Source organism: Leuciscus leuciscus (genome assembly GCF_965113295.1).
Source record: "Leuciscus leuciscus genome assembly, chromosome: 19".
Classification (NCBI taxonomy): Eukaryota; Metazoa; Chordata; class Actinopteri; order Cypriniformes; family Leuciscidae; genus Leuciscus; species Leuciscus leuciscus.
In genome coordinates, this window is record NC_138743.1 from 25,737,317 (window position 1) to 25,757,002 (window position 19,686).

At 37.7% G+C, this 19,686-nt stretch overlaps 2 protein-coding genes and 1 long non-coding RNA gene across 7 annotated transcripts in view; 2 read left to right on the forward strand and 1 right to left on the reverse strand.

The window, feature by feature from the left end:
- LOC309481851 overlaps window positions 1–19,686 on the forward strand; it is a 218,177-nt gene that overhangs the window by 4,559 nt on the left and 193,932 nt on the right. The window lies entirely within an intron of this gene.
- On the forward strand, window positions 257–7,100 carry znf513a (zinc finger protein 513a). Of its 3 annotated transcripts, XM_082148362.1 has the most exons (5): window positions 257–478; window positions 787–900; window positions 3,031–3,165; window positions 4,517–5,212; window positions 5,296–7,100. In XM_082148362.1, exons 2-5 carry the CDS (start codon window positions 861–863, stop codon window positions 6,072–6,074), a joined length of 1,650 nt encoding a protein of 549 aa, XP_082004488.1. In that variant the 5' UTR covers window positions 257–478; window positions 787–860; the 3' UTR covers window positions 6,075–7,100. The 3 variants fall into 3 exon arrangements, with proteins under 3 accessions (XP_082004488.1, XP_082004489.1, XP_082004490.1); XM_082148363.1 differs by lacking the exons at window positions 257–478; window positions 787–900; window positions 3,031–3,165 and adding an exon at window positions 3,386–4,173 and having other exon boundaries at window positions 4,452–5,212; XM_082148364.1 differs by lacking the exons at window positions 257–478; window positions 787–900; window positions 3,031–3,165 and adding an exon at window positions 3,386–4,173.
- Window positions 7,567–19,686, reverse strand: part of snx17 (sorting nexin 17) — a 29,176-nt gene continuing 17,056 nt past the window's right edge. Inside the window, exons 7-15 of one of the 3 annotated variants that reach the window (XM_082148366.1) lie at window positions 17,951–18,038; window positions 14,620–14,689; window positions 14,275–14,367; window positions 13,891–14,094; window positions 12,205–12,333; window positions 11,982–12,059; window positions 10,362–10,436; window positions 10,223–10,264; window positions 7,567–9,556 (exon numbers count right to left, since the gene is read on the reverse strand). In XM_082148366.1, coding sequence (XP_082004492.1) covers window positions 9,437–9,556; window positions 10,223–10,264; window positions 10,362–10,436; window positions 11,982–12,059; window positions 12,205–12,333; window positions 13,891–14,094; window positions 14,275–14,367; window positions 14,620–14,689; window positions 17,951–18,038 — 899 coding nt within the window. In that variant the 3' untranslated portion in view covers window positions 7,567–9,436. Of the gene's footprint in view, window positions 9,557–10,222; window positions 10,265–10,361; window positions 10,440–10,573; window positions 10,782–11,960; window positions 12,060–12,204; window positions 12,334–13,890; window positions 14,095–14,274; window positions 14,368–14,619; window positions 14,690–17,950; window positions 18,039–19,686 lie in introns of those variants that run through there. The other 2 variants (XM_082148365.1, XM_082148367.1) reach the window with 2 other exon arrangements.

Below are 19,686 nucleotides of genomic sequence, written 5' to 3' on the forward strand. Positions count from 1 at the left end.
TATAAAATTGATCGTTGTTGTATTACTAATAATATAATATAATATAATATAATGTTGCTGCTGCTGTTGTTGTTGTTATAATATAGCAGTTATTATTTATTGCGCCCATGTAATCAAATGTGCTAAAATTAATAATAATAAAAACTAAATCTAACATTAGGCTTTCCTTTATTTTAGCTATTTAAAAAAAAAAAACATTCCATAAACATTCCATAAAAAGAGAAAAGTAAAAATAGAGAGGGAGCAACGTACCCGGAAACGCGTCACTGAGGAAGCGGAAATACGCAACGGTAGCGGAAGAAAAATGTATACAATGGCAATTTGGAAATCAATTAAGTTATGAAAAAAGAGCATTAATTGCCTTTCTTTGTGGTCGCTGTGTTATGGAATGGCGGCTTGTGAGCAGTAGTGCACCGTCAGACGCCGCTGTTTTGCCTCGACGGGAACCGTTGTTTGACGTGTCAGGCAGAAAGAGCAGGTATATTTATGACATCTGCTGAGCTTGACAATATAGCTGGAGTTGAGTGTTTAGATTTGTGTTCTAGCTACATGTCGACAGGCTGGGCGGCAAGAGTCATGCGATTCAGTACGTGTACAACACGACTACAGACATGCATTCTGTCGCACTACGAGTTTAAAATATCCTGTATGTGCTATAAATAACGCCAGTCTTATTTATGTTAAATGACACTGTAAGATTAGCACGTTAGCCCATGTATCTGTTATAGAGGTTGTGTTGACGTGCATGTCACTACAGTAACGTCTGTTATTTCAATGCTTTCAAAGGCTACTTTGGAGAATGAGTTGATTCTTTTCGAGGGAATCCAGAGGAGGTTGCAAATAAAAAGGCTGACTGGAAGATGCCAAGAAGAAAACAGCAGAATCCACAACCTGTCAAGTGTAAGATGCTTTTTCATCTAGTATTGTCAGCTAAATGGTTTGCTTCATTCCTTTCACATGCGTTTTGTTTTCGTGTTTACTAATTCACAGAAAGATTATTAAACTGGTCATGTGGTCTTGCCTTATAATTAAAACTGTCATAATGCTCATGAGCCATTTAAACTTGGACATATCTGTCCAAAATCTCCTAAATGTTAGCTATCAATAAGCAGACTCTTTGTTACAGTAATAGCAGGGACATCTAGACTGTGTGGTTATAGTATTATAATAGATTTGTATTATAATTATAAACTATATATAATTATAATGAATTATAATAACATATAATTAAATAGTCATTATTTTTTATTGACAGGTCTCACAGAAACATAATAATTGCACTGCCGTCTGTTTTGATCATCTTGATTTTGAATTGTGCTTTCAGGTGTCAGACAAGAATCTTCTGATGATTATATATGCTGTAAATCTGGTGTCTTGAAATGTATTATGTGGCGAACAAAACTAGGAGTTATTTCTGTGTTTGTGTCAGATTATGAAGATAAACTGAGTTTAGCTGTATACACAGTTTAATTCATTTAATAGGAAGTAATTTTAGATTTAGATGGTGACTGTCATGGTAAATAATTGAATAATATTTGACTTGCTTTAAACATTAACTCCTGCTAAAGTATTGGTTGTTCATTGTTTGTTCTTTTCTTCTCAAAAAAGTGGTCATTATTTTCAATCTGGCCCAGTAGATGGCAGTAAATCTACAGTAAAGCCAGGGCCAGTAAGAAGTCAGTACTGCATAATGGGCTGCTTATTTTCCCTTTTTGTTATATGAAGGTCACATTAAAACTGTCTTGGAAACATTTTACATTGCCTTCTTTATTTATCTTTACTATTACTTTTCATGTATAGTAGCTGACTGTTCATTATAAAATGTTATTACATTTTTAAAATTTAAGATCATCTAGCTGTTGTGGTTTTATTTTCACAATGACCAGCAATTTTTCTACTTGTAAAGATGAGCTATGAAAACAGTTGAAATGAAATTCGAGACCTGATGTGTGAAGAAAAATCAAGATGTCACAAATTGTTATTGTATTTCCAATCAAACTGTAATTTTGTCAAATTATACAAATAGAATAAAAATATAATTTAATTGGAGCCAATAATTTTCTTCAGAAAATGTTTAAAATTTACATTTTAACCCCAGAACGCTTTTAAACACAATGTATACATTGTGACTTTGTTGAAATGAGAAATGAAATAAACTAATCAGAGTGTGAAAAAGTATAATTTAAAAAACAACATCTTTAAAAAAAAATCCACATGGCTGAAAGTGATGATAGTTGATTAAATTATTTATTGTTGATTGTTACAAATGTACATGATCCCACAAGATGGTGTGCAGTTTACTGTAAATCTTCGTGTTTGTATAATAAATGGAATATTCAGTATTCCTCTTATGAAGTTTACAGCTGCTGAGTGGGATTCACAGGGCTTTAGTACATAATTTTACATTCTTTGAAAAAAATGTTTTTTAAAAATAAAATATGTGACCCTGGATCACAAAACCAGTCACAAGTAGCACGGGTATATTTGTGGCAATAGCCAACAATACATTGTATGGGTCAAAATTATCGCTTTTTCTTTTATGCCAAAAATCATTAGGATATTAATTAAAGATCACTTTCCATGAAGACATTTAGTAAATTTCCTACCATAAATATATAAAACATTTATTTTTGTGAGTGAATGCAGCACAATCACGAACATAAATGGTCAACTTTAAAGGTGATTTTCTCAATGTTTTGATTTTTTTTGCACCCATCCTATCCTAACAATGATATCCATCAATGGAAAGCTTATTTATTCAGCTTTCATATGATGTAAAAATCACAATTTCAGAAAATTTACCCATGTGACTGGTTTTGTGGTCCAGGGTCACATATTAATAAAAAATTAAACCTCGAAAAAAATAGGTAAGTAAATAGATTAATAATATATATACACATTGACATCAACAGGCATTACCACAAAGGTAAGGACAGAAATGGCTCATAAAATATAAATAGGTCAAGTTGCATGATCTTCTTCCAATGAACGCCATTGCTGCTGTATTTAACCATGAGCCTTTGCTTTCAGTGGATTCTGAAGATGGTTTAGGCACCGTACGTCCAGCAAGCCTTACCTTTGAGAGCGACTTTCTCCTGGGACAAGAACTCGAGTTCTCAGATCCTGACAATGACAACAAGATCATAGGCCTTGAAAAGTTCTCAGGTGAGTTACTTGAGTTTTCGAGCCCGACTTTGGTAGGGACGTGTTCTTGTCATCCAAATCCAAATCTGTGCCACTGCCACAGGAGAATTGTGCCAGTTCCCTTTGTACAACTAGTTTCATGCAAAGATAAAATAAAAAATGTATTACAAAGACCAAATTTAATTCAGATTTTGGAAACTAGCTCATATTACAGGGTTCCAACTGTAATAAAAAAGTTTTGAAAACCATTTTTTTTAATTGTGAAAGCAGTCTCTATAAAATGTATTACTTGGCTGTGACTATTCTATGATGGTTACTGACAAATCTTGAGGATTTAAAACATATGCTTTTGATGATGTATTGCTGGCATTCATGAAGAGCCATATGTTCTCAATATGGATATTAACTGCAAAGACTGACCTGTAATGTTAACGCTATTATGCAAACATGCTGCATTTTGTCTGTCAGCAAGCAGTGTGAACTTTCATATACAGATGAGAGAAGAGAGCCTACCTCCCTGGAAATTTTTACTGGTTTTGGCATTCTGACAGAACATACTATTTCAAAATGGCAAATCAGGAAAAAATACACTATTATATAAGGGTCATCAAGACAGTCATCACCATCAAGGACACATTATAATAAGGCATTTAGTCATCATCATCATCATCATCATCATCTCCTCTCAGGGTCTTTATCATAGTTGTCATCATCATCATCATCATCATCATCATCTCCCCCTCATCATCATCATCATCATCTGCAGGACCATTATAGTCATCATCATTATCATTAGGCTGGGTAATCATCCACCTGGGGTTTCTGAAACGGGCGATATAAAGGCCCGTTCAGACTTCAGACTCACACATTTCTACACATTGCATGTGCATGAGGACACCGCTTGCAGAAGGAAAACGTCGTTTCACAGAAAGACTGAGCAGAAACACTGTAGCTTTGGGTTTTGCTGGAGTACTACCTTTTATTTGTTGCTATCAGAATTTAAGTAACATTTGTCCACTGGCTTAGTGGGTAAGTACAAATGCGGAAAAAAATATTTTTCAAACTATCAACTTCAGCTGTTGATATTTTGTGCTCTCCTTGTAATTTTTTTTACTTTTGATACAATTATAGATTCTCATTTGGCATGAGAGGTTTTCCTAAACCATTTTGTGTGTATTTGTCCTTAGTCAGCAACTTGTAATACTAAGATACTAGTGTTACTGTCAACTTACTTGCTACAGATACTGAAATAGTGTCTTTATCTTTTGAAATTTCTGTTGTATTTGAATGCTTGCACACTGTCTCAGATTGCAGAACACATATCTATACAGCTGCATAATGTAATGCAGTGTCCTGCTGTGGTCCTGTACAGCTGACATCAGTCTGCCTGGCTTCCCCCTGGGAGACGAGGAGAGCTCCCCCTTCAGCCGCCTCAGTATGGAGAGTGACGCTGACGACCTCCGCGCAACCGAAAGCGAGCGTGAAGAGAGGGTTTCTGAGTCTGCCTTTCCCTCTTACCTCTCTTGCAGGGGCTGTGGTCAGCTCCTGGAAGACCCCCTGGGACCCGGCATGGACTTGGTGGGGCCCTACTGCATGCGCTGCTGCAAAGGGAATGCGGATGGCGTTGTGGACAGGAAGCTCTGTTTGGGCTTAGGCTTACAAGCGGAGTCTAGAGGGGGAGGGAATGAGGGCGCTGGTGGCGAGGATAGCTCCCTGAAGCTCCACTCATGCACGCTCTGTGGTTTCACTTCACGCTACACTAATCACGTTAAGAGGCACATGAAGACACACAATGGCGAAAAACCATACGGGTGTCCGCTGTGCTCCTATGCATCTGCACAACTAGTGAACTTGCAAAGGCACTTGCGCATACACACCGGAGAAAAGCCCTACAAATGCAACCACTGCACGTTTGCATGCAGTTCCTTAGGGAACCTGAAGAGGCACCAGCGCATGCATTTAGCTGTAAGCCCGGGTCAGAATGCCACTCAGCCGGTCAGTGGCAACTGTTTAAATCACACTACTGTGGGTCAGAAGGAAAAGGAAGCGGCTCCTGCCCCCACTGAAGGTAAGTGAGGTCCTGCTGTGTGTGTCCCCTTGAAAGAACATTGAACAGAGTTTTACAGCGAGTTGTAATTCAACTTCCTTCAGTTGCAGGTGCTGTGCAGTCTGTCTCACGTCCCCACATGGGAAGGGATGGGAACTACTTGCAGACCTTTGATGGCCTCAGGCTTGCACAGCCGTCGTCGACAGGGGTGTTGCAGTCAGGACAGGCTCCTTCTGAACCTGCCGCCCTACCCCCCACGTTCTTCCCCTTCACTTGTCGTCTGTGCGGCATGGCCTTGGATGATGAGGACGGGTCCTCGGCCCAGATCTGCGCCAAGTGCACCCTGGAGATGCTGACTAAGGACACAACTGGATGCCCCGCTGAGCGAGGGGACAAGGTCTACACCTGTGCTGCCTGCCCCTTCCTCACCCACTACCCAAACCACCTGGCCCGCCACATGAAGACCCACAGCGGAGAGAAGCCATACAAGTGCCCACAGTGCGACTACGCCTCCGCCCACTTCGACAACCTCAAGCGGCACCATCGAGTGCACACCGGTGAGAAACCCTACAAGTGCCACCTGTGTGACTATGCCTGCGGCAACTTGGCGAATCTCAAGAGGCACCAACGGGTGCATTCAGGCGCCAAACCCTTTCAGTGTGCAATCTGCAACTACAGCTGCAATCAGAGTATGAACCTGAAGCGGCACATGTTGCGCCACACGGGCGAGAAGCCCCATAAGTGCCAAGAGTGTGGGTACACCACTGGTCACTGGGACAATTACAAACGACATCAGAAGAAGCACAGCCTGACTACAGATGGCTGGGTTAAAGCGCAGATGCCTGGAAATGAGGAAGAGGTGGAGGACGAGGAAGAGGTGTAGACTAAAATTGCAAGACAGTCGTCCATATGAGATTTTACTGTAATGGCATAAGCGTTGTTAGTTGTCCTTTTCTTTTGTGCCCAGAATTATTTTTGGAATTGATCACAAGCTGCTACATGAAGTCAAATTCAAAGACAGTTACCTGAATGTCCTAATGTAGGGGTTGTCCAATCCTGCTCCTGGAAGGCCAACCTTCCTGCAGACACTATATAAACATTTACTGAACTAGCTAATCAAGGTCTTTAGGATTATTTGAAACTTCCTGGCTGGTTTGGAGTCGGTTGACACTAAACTCTGCAGGAAGGTGGTCCTCCAGGAGCAGGATTGGACATTCCTGATTAATGCCTTTGAACGAGGCAAAACGTTTGTTACCCAAAGCTCTCTAAGAGCGTTCTGAGCCTGATTGTGGTTCATTTATTAGTGCCAAACACACTACTGCACCACTGCCATACAAAGTTCTTCTTTAAGCCTGGCACCATGTTGCATGCACTTAAGTTAACCTTGGTTGACTGTTTCGAGGTTTTATGTAATTGATCATTTTTCCATCTTCTCAACCATACTGGTGAAAATGCCTTCACAGATGAACATAATGTTCTTTATAGCATAGTGATCTTTAATCATCTTGTTTTTGCTCTCAATAATTCTGGGGGATTGTGTTGCCTTTTATTGTTGTGTGTATTTTATTGACTGTGAGAAATGCCATTTGTCCGAGTTTACTTGAAGCAAAATGTTGCGTAGTGGATTTTAGTGTCATGCTGAACATAGAGCTTTTATTTTTGTATGTGATTTTATTTTTTATCTCTGAGGAATGTTTGGCATGTATTTGCCACCCATGGCATTGTTAGCTATACCGAAGGACGACAGTAAACGTAAACCCTATTATGCAGTTAAACCTTAAGGTTGCCAAGAAATGACCGAACATTGAAATCTTGTAGGTGTGTGGTGCTTGAGTGTTTTCTTGTTATTATGCAGTGGTTTCATTAATGCCTTAAATATCCTCCAATAAAACATTTGTGTTGAAACTTGCTTAACCTCTTTGTCTTACTTCACTTTTCATCTTCAGTCACAGAACTGAACTGAAGTTACTAGTAGCCAGCAGGATGTGATTAAGATGCCTAGACAGGCAGTGGGTATGTAATCCTCACACTTTCATAATGAGAGCTGTAATCTTCCCCGCGCTCTGCTGTGAACAGCACCGGTAAACACGCTAATGATGACAGAGCCCCGGGCAGCGAATGAGTTTGAAGTGCTAGAGCCTGTTTTGAGGCCAAAGCTTACATTGAAAGGAAATTTGACATTCAAATCATGTCAAAAAGCGAAATATCATGCTAATGATTTATGCCAGGATCTTTTGCGGTAGGTTTCCTGTGTGGGAATTTACGCACTAGCTCATTATAGGAGTCAATGCGTTTACTACAGGCAAGCCACATAGGCTATATGATAATCTCATATGCTGAAATACCTCAGAAAACGACTCGCATTCACAGAGTAGTGTTGTTTGGCACCTAAGTTTATTGAAACCCAGAAGGCTCTAAATTCCATTCTAAAATGAAGTGATTTAAAAAATCATGCTCATAAGCTTTATGAGAGATGTACAAGATTTAAAGTGTACAGACAGTTTACTCTTTTCATCCTAGATTATGCTGGTGAACATACTGAACATGGCAATCACAAATTACAGTCATCAGTTAAAAAAATAGTCAGCCATACAGCACAAAGTATGAGAACATTTAAACAATCTTCGCATTAAACATTCTGCACATGGGGGAATCATCTGGGATGAAAGATATGAGCATTTCATTTAGTAAGACTATCAATGCAGACAGTCAAAACCCCAGAATAAATGCGAAATACAGCCATTTCCCAAGCACCATGTGATCAGTCCTCTGAGATGATTGCCACAATGTATTTAGTAAAATACAAAATGGATTTTATGTATATGTATATATAAATGAAAAATGAAAGTCTGGAATAATATTCTTCAAAATAAAGTGTACAAAGACAATCACTGAAATTTAAATGTGAAATTTGTAAACACTTCTTTTTTGACAATTTTCTACAATTTTGTAAACACTGATAAATGTTAGTTTTTTTACACAGCCTGGATTATATTTGATCAACTGTTCTTTTTTGTAATATACTAAAGATAATACAGGTATTAGTAAATATTCAGAATACTTTTTTTAATTGCATGTACATTTATAAAAGTGACATTACCATAATTTTACTTTTCTGTGCAAAATGCTTTAGTGAACTATAATTTTGGCATTTATGACAAACCTTTTTTTAATATATTGGTTTGAATAACAGAACATAGACAAAAAGCACACACAAAAATCAATTGACAGACCTACAAACCTCTTGCAAATGTTCCAGGATGTTTTCCCACAGTCAATATCTCAATAAATACCCAAGCCATCTACCTTTCTTAATACTGTGCAGCCAAAAAAAAAAAAAACCATGACATGGCAAGGGTTCAGCTAGTGCAAGTGGGCCTTCTGAACACACCAAAACAAAGCGAGATTCAGGACACAGCTGAGGCCAGAATGAGAGAACTTGTGTCCGGTGCTACATTTTATTTTCATTTTGAGAAGTTGAACTGTAAGGCGGTTGAATCAGCGTAAGGCAGAGAACAAACAGGCCACAATTTCATCTAGAATATGCAATGAATATGCAGTAGGCATCAGGTCGAGTTAGCTGCAAGATTACATCTCCTGAAAAAAAAAAAACAAAAAAAAAAAACAGGAATCTGCAGAGATCTACCAAGCTACAGGTCAGAGTGTTGCTACCACACAATAGGTTGAGCAACATTGACACACTGCACGATACGAAGCAGACCACTTCTCTATTAAATAATAATCTTAATGGATTTTAAAAGGAACATATCAACACAATTTGCTGGTATGGATCTTGCTCTAGTAGGCAACTAAAGTCAGGAGCAAGAGAAAATGAGATGACAGGAATTTGTGCCTGCAAGATGACATATGAGAGGAAAAGCACAGTTTTGTGTCTCTAGTAAAGAAGTACGATTCAATGAAGCCGTCTGCAGAAGAAACTTCCATCACAGCCTAAATTAACATCTTTCCTGAATGCAGTAACCTCCCCCAACCTTTGAAATCTCCAATTATGCCTCAAATCTGAAATTATCCAATTTCTTTGACTTTAATTGAGCGAGCACTGAATCTGAGGCCTCTCATAAAACTAATGAGAGGCTTCATAGGCCATTTGTGAGACCCTTAATCTAATTCTTTCAGAAAGGGGTTACAATATTGCAGAACTGGGCATCTATTAAACCACACTCAACGCAGAGAAACCGCTAAATGAATCAGACTCCTTCAGTCCAGTCTATGAGGACGACTTCATCACAGGTCATCGTCCCCTATTCCTTCAAAAGCGTAGTTTCCATGGAAATCATTGCCACTGATGTCACTGGCTGAGTTGGAAGAACTAAGTCCTCTCAGGGAGACAGAAGACAGCTTGGTCTGTGAAAAAAAAAACAAAAAAAAACACAGAACAGGAGATGTGTAAAAACCTGTTTTTGTTAGCTAAAACTATTACAAATATAATTTTTTTGTTAATTTAAATTACACTGAAATAAAACAAAATACAAATATTAGATGAACTTGAGACTAAACTAAAAATGTGAAACTACCTGGGGAACATCCCACAAGCCTTGCCATTTTAGAGATACTCTGACCCAGTTGCCTTGCCATACCAATTTGGCCCTTAACTAAGTCACTCAGATCTTTATTCCTGCAAAAGTCTCCTCCATCCAACACATTTTTCCGAGAACTGACTGTTTGTTTACCATCTAATCTACCCAGACCTTAATATGTGGCTTCACCTGTGACTCGTCATAATGCTTTGGCAAATCAAAAGTTGTATTTGTTAACATTAATTAATGCACTGCGATGTAACATGAACAAACAATGAACAGCTGTATTTTTATTAACTAACATTAATGCCTTTATTAACGTTAACAAAGATAAATAAATACTATACAAATTGCTCATAGTTAGTTAATACATTAATGTTAACAAATTAAACCTTATTGTAAAGTGTTACCAAAATAACACTGGTATGAAACAGTATAGAAGATATTTAACATTGCAAATTGATTATAAGGAAATTAAAAACAGACAACTCACAGAGAGTTTGACTACTTGTTCACGGCTGGGATCAGGGGAATCCTGAAAAACATTCATGCAAAATCGCATATTAACAAATGGTACATCTTCCATATCAAAAGTAGAGATGTTCTGCATTAGCAAAAACCTCCATGCCCACCAGTAACGGAGGAGACTTCACAGCTTGCTGACTGTCAGACCGCTGGAACGAGCCGTTCAGTCGCTTCTTCTGCATCTGCTGGAAACACATCACAATCACAAACTTAGAGAAAAAGAGAGAGAACGCTCTTATTTTGCAGAATTCATAAAAAATAAAAAAAATAAAAAAAAGAGTTGTTTTTGCACTGAAACAACTTTCAAGGGCTTTTTTCAGTTGTTGCAGCGCTTGCTTTTGACATTCCCATTAATTTAATTGAAAATCCAGTTTCAAATATACCACACATTAAGCCTATTATCTTGAAAGGGTTTATCATTGTCAAAATTCATTATGACAAACTCAAATAAAACTTAAATAAAACAAACGGTCACATCAACCTACTGAAAGATATTCCCAAAGATATTTGACAGGTCTTTACTAGGGCTGGTCCGAATACCATTTTTTGAGCTTCGAAGCTTCGGTAGTAATGAACGTCGAATATTCGAAGCTTCGGAGAGAGGGTGCTGAAAATATTCTTCTCTCTAATAAAGGCAGGAATCTCGATGTGTCTGTATGTCCGTTTGCATTTTGATTATTTCGAGAACCGTTCATCCAATCGACTTCACAAGGGAGTGCAGTGTCTCATTTGGTGCAACACGCGGATGGACACGCGAGACGTGACACGCAACACATTCAGAATAATAAACTTTTAGTAAACTACAGCGAGCGGGAAGCGACGCGGGCAGGGCTTATATGCTCCGAGAACGGACACTATACTAGTGATATAAAAGGCACACACACAGGTCTGTTAAATTAAGAAATACTTTTAAGGTAATCTAATATTTTTCTGACTAACAAATTACTGACACAGTAAAGGGTAGATTGAAATAAAGAAAAACGAAATTTAAATAAAGAAAAACGAAATTTAAATAAAGAAAAAACGAAATTTAAATAAAGAAAAACGAAATTTAAATAAAGAAAAAACGAAATTTAAATAAAGAAAAACGAAATTTAAAGAAAGAAAAAACGAATTTTAAATAAAGAAAAACGAATTTTAAATAAAGTAAAACGTAATTTAAATAAAGAAAAACTAAATTTAAATAAAGAAAAAACTAAATTTAAATAAAGAAAAACGAAATTAAGTTAAATTAAAAACGAGATTAATTTAGATTGATAATAACGGGTAAAAAGGCTAATACTTTTTGTTTATATTAGCCTATTCTATTTTCCACAATGTCAAAGCAACGCAGCTTAACCCAAAACACAAGCTCAGGCATGAACTTCGGTCCATACAAACGTATGCCGCTGTTCTGCGCTCTAGCCAGAGAACACTCCCGTTGCTGGAACATAGACGTCGGTTCTATTTCTAGAATGCATGCAAACTTCAACCTGTTAACATGGGAGCCGAAAAAAAACGGACACGCCACGCAGACGCTCAGCTAGTGTGTCGCCGGCCTTATTCAAGCGCGAATGAGAACTGTTTCGCGGGGGATCCCAGGTGTGCAAAAAAAAAAAAAAAAAAAAAAGAATATTCGATTGTCAAATTTTCAAATCGAATACCAACCCACAGAACGAATATTCGAATATTCGATTATTCGGGTACAGCCCTAGTCTTTACAAGACGACAAACATAGATCTAGTGACCTTTTTAATGCTTCCGCCAGATTTCTTCACCATTAGCTCATCCACCATAGACTGCAGACAGATACTCATCATGATGGCCTGGGGCAAAAAAACAAAAAGTCCCTTAGTCCAGCGGTCTAATCTCAGTAATCACCTGTAGCGTTTAAAATAATGATTCATTTTTAGCATTTTATTCTTCATTTAGACATTATAGCATTACATTTCAACACTTTCTGCGACTGACCTGTGGACTGGTGATGGTGACCCACTGCAGACGGTCTTTACTCATCAAGTACTCGAAGGCCAGCTCTAGTTTCACATCACATTTACTGGAGCTGCTTGGGTTTGCGGTACCGTTCGCCACAGGCACCTGCTGTAGAGTCAAGCCGGGTCATCACAAATACGATCATCATAATTATTGTTATTTGTGTCGAGGCAATTACAGCGGCCATTTCTAAACTCCTCTACATGGCAATTACCTTCAAAGCTCAATTAGTAATCATTAACTCTGCTCTGAATGTCATCGTCCTCATAATTACATTGCATCACGAGCACAAAACACAAAAGTGTCTCATTAGAATTGTCTCAGATGACACAAAACAAACAACTTCTTTACACAGGAAACTCTCTCAGTCCCATTCGGAAGACATGGCTGTGCAGTCCCAGCATCCTCGGCGTCAGAGGGCGGCCATTCTGAGTTCATTAGTAACACAACTCTGCTATTCTAAGGCAAATACCAAGCCAAGACCACTGAAGAAGAGAGGAGCACAGACAACTTCCACTCGCTAATGAAACACCAGAACGTGCATTCATCCATTTTAGAATGAAGATTTAGATCATCTTTATTTTGTTTCCTAATTCTTGTATACTAATATGGCTGCAGAAAACCATAAAGGCATACATTTAGTGTAAATGCAGGGCAGTAGTCCCATGAAATAAATACGAATGGATAGATGGATGAGTGTCTGGTAGATGACAGAGCACAGTCTCTTTTCCTTCTGTAAGTGGCTTTTTGGTTGTTTTAACTTCCCATTTTCAAAAATAGACCAACCAGACATGCCTGAAGGGACAGTCATAGAAAGAATTTGGAGAAGAGTTGTCTGGAGATGCAAAAGGAATGTTCCTACATCTTAACTGTAAAAAGGAGTACAGATCATTTTGAAAAATAAGGGTTTTTAAAGTAAAATTTTTGCCTTTATTTTCCTGAATTTCTTTTTATAAATATTTCAATAAACCAGGCTAAAGAAAATTAAATACTGCTTGCCTGTTTAATTTAAAACAGTGTCTAATTAGTTCTAAAAATGCAGTTCTTCCTTAAAATACATGACATTATTTGACTTCACAAGGTCAAGAACCTCTCTTAACTACTCATATACTTTAGGAAAGGACTCTGGTACTGTGGAACTGCTAAATTACAAGTTTTTCTGCAAATTCAGCCTCTGAAAGACATTTGAAATGTCTAATGTTGACAACAACATACTATTTACATCATACAACTTACTACACCATCACATTGTCGATTGGGGTCCACTATGACACACTATACAAGATAAAACAATCGATTCTTGCGTCCCGATGGGCATTGTCATTTACGATTACGAATCACCACAACACCCTACGCCAAAATCGGCCTGATATTGTGTCGTGTGAATCCGGCATAAATGTGCGGTTATATTTACTCTACAAAATCCATTCATTTGAACTGGAATCTGCATGAAGGCGAAAAAGTTCTCCACACATATTTTGCTTGTGTTCAATTTGGACAAGCCAATGCGCTGGATTGACCAACAAAAAAGCTGCTTGGTTTGAAAGTGGCTTATGTGTGAGCTGTGCTTCATACATTGCTACACAATGGACAATGGACAAGTTTGCTAATGCGACTACATCTTTAAGACTTTGTATTGTAAAAGCCCTTATCTATCAAACTTACAGATGAAGTGACCCGCCAGCATCTCATGCGCGTGACTTTGAAGCTTCCCTCTTTCATCTGTTCGCTGGGCAGTTTGACATGAAAGTTGAGTTCATTGTTGCCGGCACCGACTATAACATGACAGCCCTTCTCTGGAAAATCTGTGATGCAGGGATCAAACTTGATATAGCCGTAGTACTTCAATGTCTGAGCCAATCTGATGAACTGTGGGAGAAAACAGACACACAGATGGTAAATTAACAAACACAAATGATTAGATTAACAAAGCTTCACCATTATACAGTCAGGTCTGAGAATGGACTTCAGCTTTTATAGAAGCGGTCCATTTCTTGCTCGTAGACACTAGGGAGATCAAATAACGTGTGTGGTGGAGCTCAGCCGTACCTCCTTCTTTGAGCCCTTTTCCTGTAGGGATTTCAGCTGTCTGTGCTGCTCTTTGTTCACAAGGATCCATCCCCGCTCTATGTCAGACACCGTCTGAGAGGAAGAAGAGGGGGAAAAAGCGGTTTCTCACACTCTGACTAACTTTTCGATTTTCGATAACGAAAGCAACAACACTGGCAGAGACTATAATTAAGCCTTTTATGAATCCCACAAAGTGTATATAACTAAAAAGAAAGGACCAATTTAGAACACAAGCAACGTTATTTTCCAGAACCATTATGCACATTGACAACTTTTTGTGCGATGGACAACACACGAGTGCCTTTTAAAATATGTGACTGTTACCTGAGCATATAACAAGTTGAGTCCCACACGGTCGTCCATGACATCACTGTCGTACGCTGTGTCCCAGTAGCTGAGAATAGGACAGGAGACAATAATGATTTGAAAGTTATTTCAGGGACATACTATAATTTACCTTTTGATCACATCCGTTGTCTGATGTACCATCTAAAACCATTAAGCACTAAAATCATGTGCACTGCATTTTACTGCATAACCACACCCTTTATGTACACATGCCTGAGGATCTGACAAGAAAAAAGCTTACCAATTGTCTACAAAACATTCAATTAAATATTTCATTAAGTTAAACATAGACAAAAGAAGAGTTCTGTCCTGTAACAAAGCATCTGCCTAAATCTATATGGAAATAGTATCTTATATGCTATTGAACAAATGCTGCTGCAGTGTATTTCTCCATTTGCCTAGAAGCAAATGATAATCTGGCAAACAAGCAGTCTTCAGCTCAATGGCCATCCTGAACGTCCATATGTCAAAACTATTTTCATCACACTGTGGGCAGAAATACGTTTTTAGCAGAGTTTGTAAGAGCACAGAGATACAATCTTGCATAACAATAGATATTGTTCCCATAGCAGCCAAGACTGGATATCCGTTAAATTTCATTTGAAAGCTTTTAGCAGTTGATGATTGAACATTTCTTAACCCTAGAATGCATAAAAGGACATGATGTGATTTTTAAAAAATATTTTATCAATGAGAACATCTATATATATTCCATGAATTAAAAAAACAAAAACAAAAAACATGTTTCTGACCCTCATCAATGTCATTTTCATATTTCTTGGTCATGAATGTGACGGATCAGATTCTTGGTCAAGAATGCATAAAGGGGGTCAAATCGACCCGTATTCACTTCCTATAGAATTTGGACACATGGTTTTTTGGATACATTTCAGTCAATAATAATAATAATAATTATTATTATTATTATTATTTTCTTGAAATATATAAAAAAATTAATTAAAAAAATCTGGATAACCTTCTAGTTCTTCCAAGATTATGAATTTCACATTCAATGGACACTATATCCATGGAAAATTGGAGAGGAGTTGCAAATGGCAGGGAAATGACAACACTCACTCATAGCTCACATGGCAGCGGATGTAGTATATTCAGACTGCATTCATTCTACACACATTCATGCTTGATAATACTTTATTCATACTATACAAATGCATCATTTTTTCAACAGTCATGAAGTTCTCAAATGTAGAACCTACTCAGACAGTATGCAAATTTAGGTGCAGTAGAGAAAAGCTACAAGAAACAAAGGAAAGGTGCAAACTCTGCTCAAATGTTATGCTTAGAAAGCTGCAAATCTTATGTGAAATGTTCTGTCTCTGTCTGAAAAGATCATTTTCACATGGTCTGTGAGAAATGTGGGGAGTGAAGGTTCAGACTTGAATATACTCTATAGTAGATCTAAATAAGAAAATAAAGAAAAAGTACAACTGCATTTTAAAAAACAAATCATCTTTATAATGTATATTTACAAGGAAACTGGAAAAATTTTATTAAAATAATGATATATTATTTGTGTATCATCAATTAATTAAATTATTTCATTTATAGTACATTAATTCTAGTACGGGTCACTTTTACCCCCTTTATGCATTCGTGCAGGACTTTTGGTTCATGCATTCTAGGGTTAAACTACACATGACAGACAGCAAGCAGAAAAAAAGGCATGGGAACTTTTCAAAAATGTACTCCTATGGCTACACAGGAGGCTACATTTATTTACTCAATTTGAAATATATCTGCACTGTTTTATACGCCTTTCCAGTCACTGTTAGCAGCCAATCAGAGCAGCCAGATCTATATCCCATTCCTGATGTAGTGAACAGGTGGGATCTGGCTGAAGGCTGTCTGTAAGCTCCTGTAAAGTAGGTCAAGAGGCCTGTGGTTCTCCTGAGGGGACTGAAAAGAAATGCACCTTTTTCAACCATACATGATGAAGAGGTGTGAGATTCAGAGGTAAGGATTTATATAAGAGGTGAAAGTGGAACCATTTTAGCAAAATAATCCCTGCTAAGCTGTGCTAATATGCTAAAATGGGAAATTTATGTTCACATAACACCTTCACACCTGCTTCCACTGCACATGGTGAAACACATGGTGTTTTCTATGCCCATGCTTGTGGTTTTACATAAATAATCTCCCTTGATTCTTTCAAATTATGGCATTACATAAACCGTGCACTCCAAAGGGCATTTGATGAATATACTGCTGTTCATAAACCACTAGCAACATCAAAATTTATAAGCTGTGAGCAGATTGGCACTTTCCTGTGAATAAATAATGAAGTTTGAATTGCTTTAAACTACTTCAGAGATTGTGTGAAGCGCAGTAGTTCAGAGTTATAAAAGACATTGAGTTACAAAGAGAGATGTCTAAATCAAGCTGTCCTCAAGTCCAAAAAGTCTAAAGTGGGAAATACGAAAACGACTGCTGCACAGAACCACACGAGCAGTCGGCTGTGGTAACTATAATACCAACCCCTACAACAGGAAGGCAAAAAAGTGCCTCTCTAGGATATAAAACAGGGTGAAGATGGAGCCCTTGTGGGGTACCTCTTCCTAAAGCAAATATCCATGTGTTGAATAGCCCTTTGAGAGAACTTGAAGTTATACTTCAGGAAGCGTGCATGAAGTTCTGTCATCATTTACTCAACCTCATGTTATACCAAACCTGTATGACTATTCTGTAGAACATAAAAGGTGATTTATTTTTTTATAAATATCTTGGACATTATTATTATTATCCATTTAATAAAACCGAATAAGCACTGTAGTGGTCGAGCTCAAAAATGACAAAAAAACACACCATAAAAGTATCTAGAACATGGTCCATGTGACTTCTGGGATATTACAACATATCTGATAACTTTGTGTGAGGAAAATAAAATGTAAGTCATTATTAATTGAAATAAATCAGATGATTCAGTTCATCAAACTGATCCGAATGGTTGGTTCATGAATCAGAATGTTTTGTTTTTGATCTGTTCTTCAAAGTATGGTTATCATATGGCTTCCGTTGACTTGAAATGACATGTTTATGGTGTTTTTACATCCTTTTTGAAGCTTAAAACACTCATATGTTCTTCAAAATAACAGTTACAAAGTCATACAGGTTTAGGGTGAGTAAATAATTTGTGTGTGAACTATCCCTTTAAACAGGCTGTTTTTGTTATAGAAGTATTTTAAGAACATCAAATCACTTCATCCCTGAGCTACATACATATTCTTGTTATACATACTCTGCTATTGGACATAATGCTCCAAAATCTCTTCCAAAATGAGTTCTGTACCTTTTACGGAGGACAATACGGTAGTCGGGACTATGCAGGCTGGTGATGGACACGTAGGGCAGCTCAAATTCTTGCAGTTTTCTCACGTCTGGGACACCGTGGGAGGTCGGAGAGGTTTGGATGGAGGGAATGAGAGACCAGATGAAATGTTTGAGTGCCTTCAGACTCAAGGACATTTGGAGAGTAATAACAATGACAACAAACAAAGTGAGATGGGGGAGAATCCATCTGGCTAAAGCCGTAGAGGGCACAATAACATGTTTATCACTTTGTGCAAGAGAGGAGGAACAGAGGGAGAGAGGGAGGGAGAGAGGGAGGGAGGGAATAAATACTGCAGCTGTTAGAAAAATACGTTTTCTCTAGAGTTGGGAAAGAGAGAGAAATGGAAGCCAGGGATTGAACTGAAATGGGCACTGAGCTTTTAGAAACATTAAAAACAGGAGTGTGAAAAGAAGAAGAGACGACAGTTAGATCTATAGCATAGTGCATGCCATCACAACAGTTCATTCTACTCTTTGGCTTACCCTTTCAGTGGTCTGACATTAGACAGCATGTTAAGACAAGAACGGTATTATGTGATGGGAATATCTTAATAAATACATATGCACTACATCACCACGCTTCTAATTGCTTTATATGGTTATTGCATATAGTTGTCACTGTAAAGATCTCAATAATAAAATAATATATCAAAATAATCTCAAAATAAATATTTTAATAACAATAATAACATTAATATTGTTATAAACTGTCATTATAATATTATTATTATTATTATTACTACAATATTTATTTATAATTATATTCAGGATTATTTCCAGTATTTATAATAATAATAATACTAAAGTAGGATGTTTTTCTGTTTTTAGCACAGACATTCTTTGGCACTTATTTATTTTTCCACCATCAGTCAATAGAAAATCAGGTTCTGTTTGCAGGCCTTTATTTTTCTCAATGCATATTTCTGCCAAGAATGGGCAGGATGCCAACATCATTTTTGGGAAGGATTCTTATGGGGACTGTTTTTCATCCAATCTGTCAGAATTAAGATCATTTCAGGTGAGGATCTGGCAACCGAGTGGGAGGCACATAGCATGTCATTCCTCAGGGATGCGTGAGGATTCTGTGCTAAAAGTAGTTCAACAATGACAGCTCATATAAAAACGTAGACATGGAAAGTTCCACAAACAAAACGACAACGTTACATGCAGACAAGGAGAGCGGCTGCCAGACATCTGCATTAAATCAGAGAAGAGATGCCCTCCAGTTTCAAGAACTGGACCGAGTCTGTGAAGTCTAAAGAAAAATAACAATTCTATTTCCAATAACTCTACTGCCCTCCAAGGGATTCATTCTTTGAACGATGTTCAGTTCTGTAACACTATGACGGCAGATTTGGAAAGAGAACAATCGAGGACAAAATAGCCTGTTCTAGTGTTCTTTACAAATTAATTTGCCCTGCGCACTGAACTGATACGTATTGCACAAGAAATGAAAGATTCTGGACTCGGGAAATTCATTTATTTTGCCTCTGGGGGGTGTTCATAGAAAAATGATAGATACACTCTTGGTCATTCGAAAAGGCGCTTAAAGCCAGAATATTATTAAACATGATCTTGAGCAAACACAATTCCTCGCAGTGAGTGTGTAATTGGTTTAATTTCAGATGGAGCAAGTAATATTTCTCTGCACAGGGCATTTCAGGCCATACACAATCAATCAATACAGTGACAACC

Coding starts and splice junctions, on each gene's coding strand:
- znf513a (XM_082148362.1), top strand. CDS start 861: ATGCCAAGAAGAAAACAGCAGAATCCACAACCTGTCAAGT. Junction 901..3,030: donor GAATCCACAACCTGTCAAGT/GTAAGATGCTTT, acceptor CTTTGCTTTCAG/TGGATTCTGAAGATGGTTTA. Junction 3,166..4,516: donor AGGCCTTGAAAAGTTCTCAG/GTGAGTTACTTG, acceptor GGTCCTGTACAG/CTGACATCAGTCTGCCTGGC.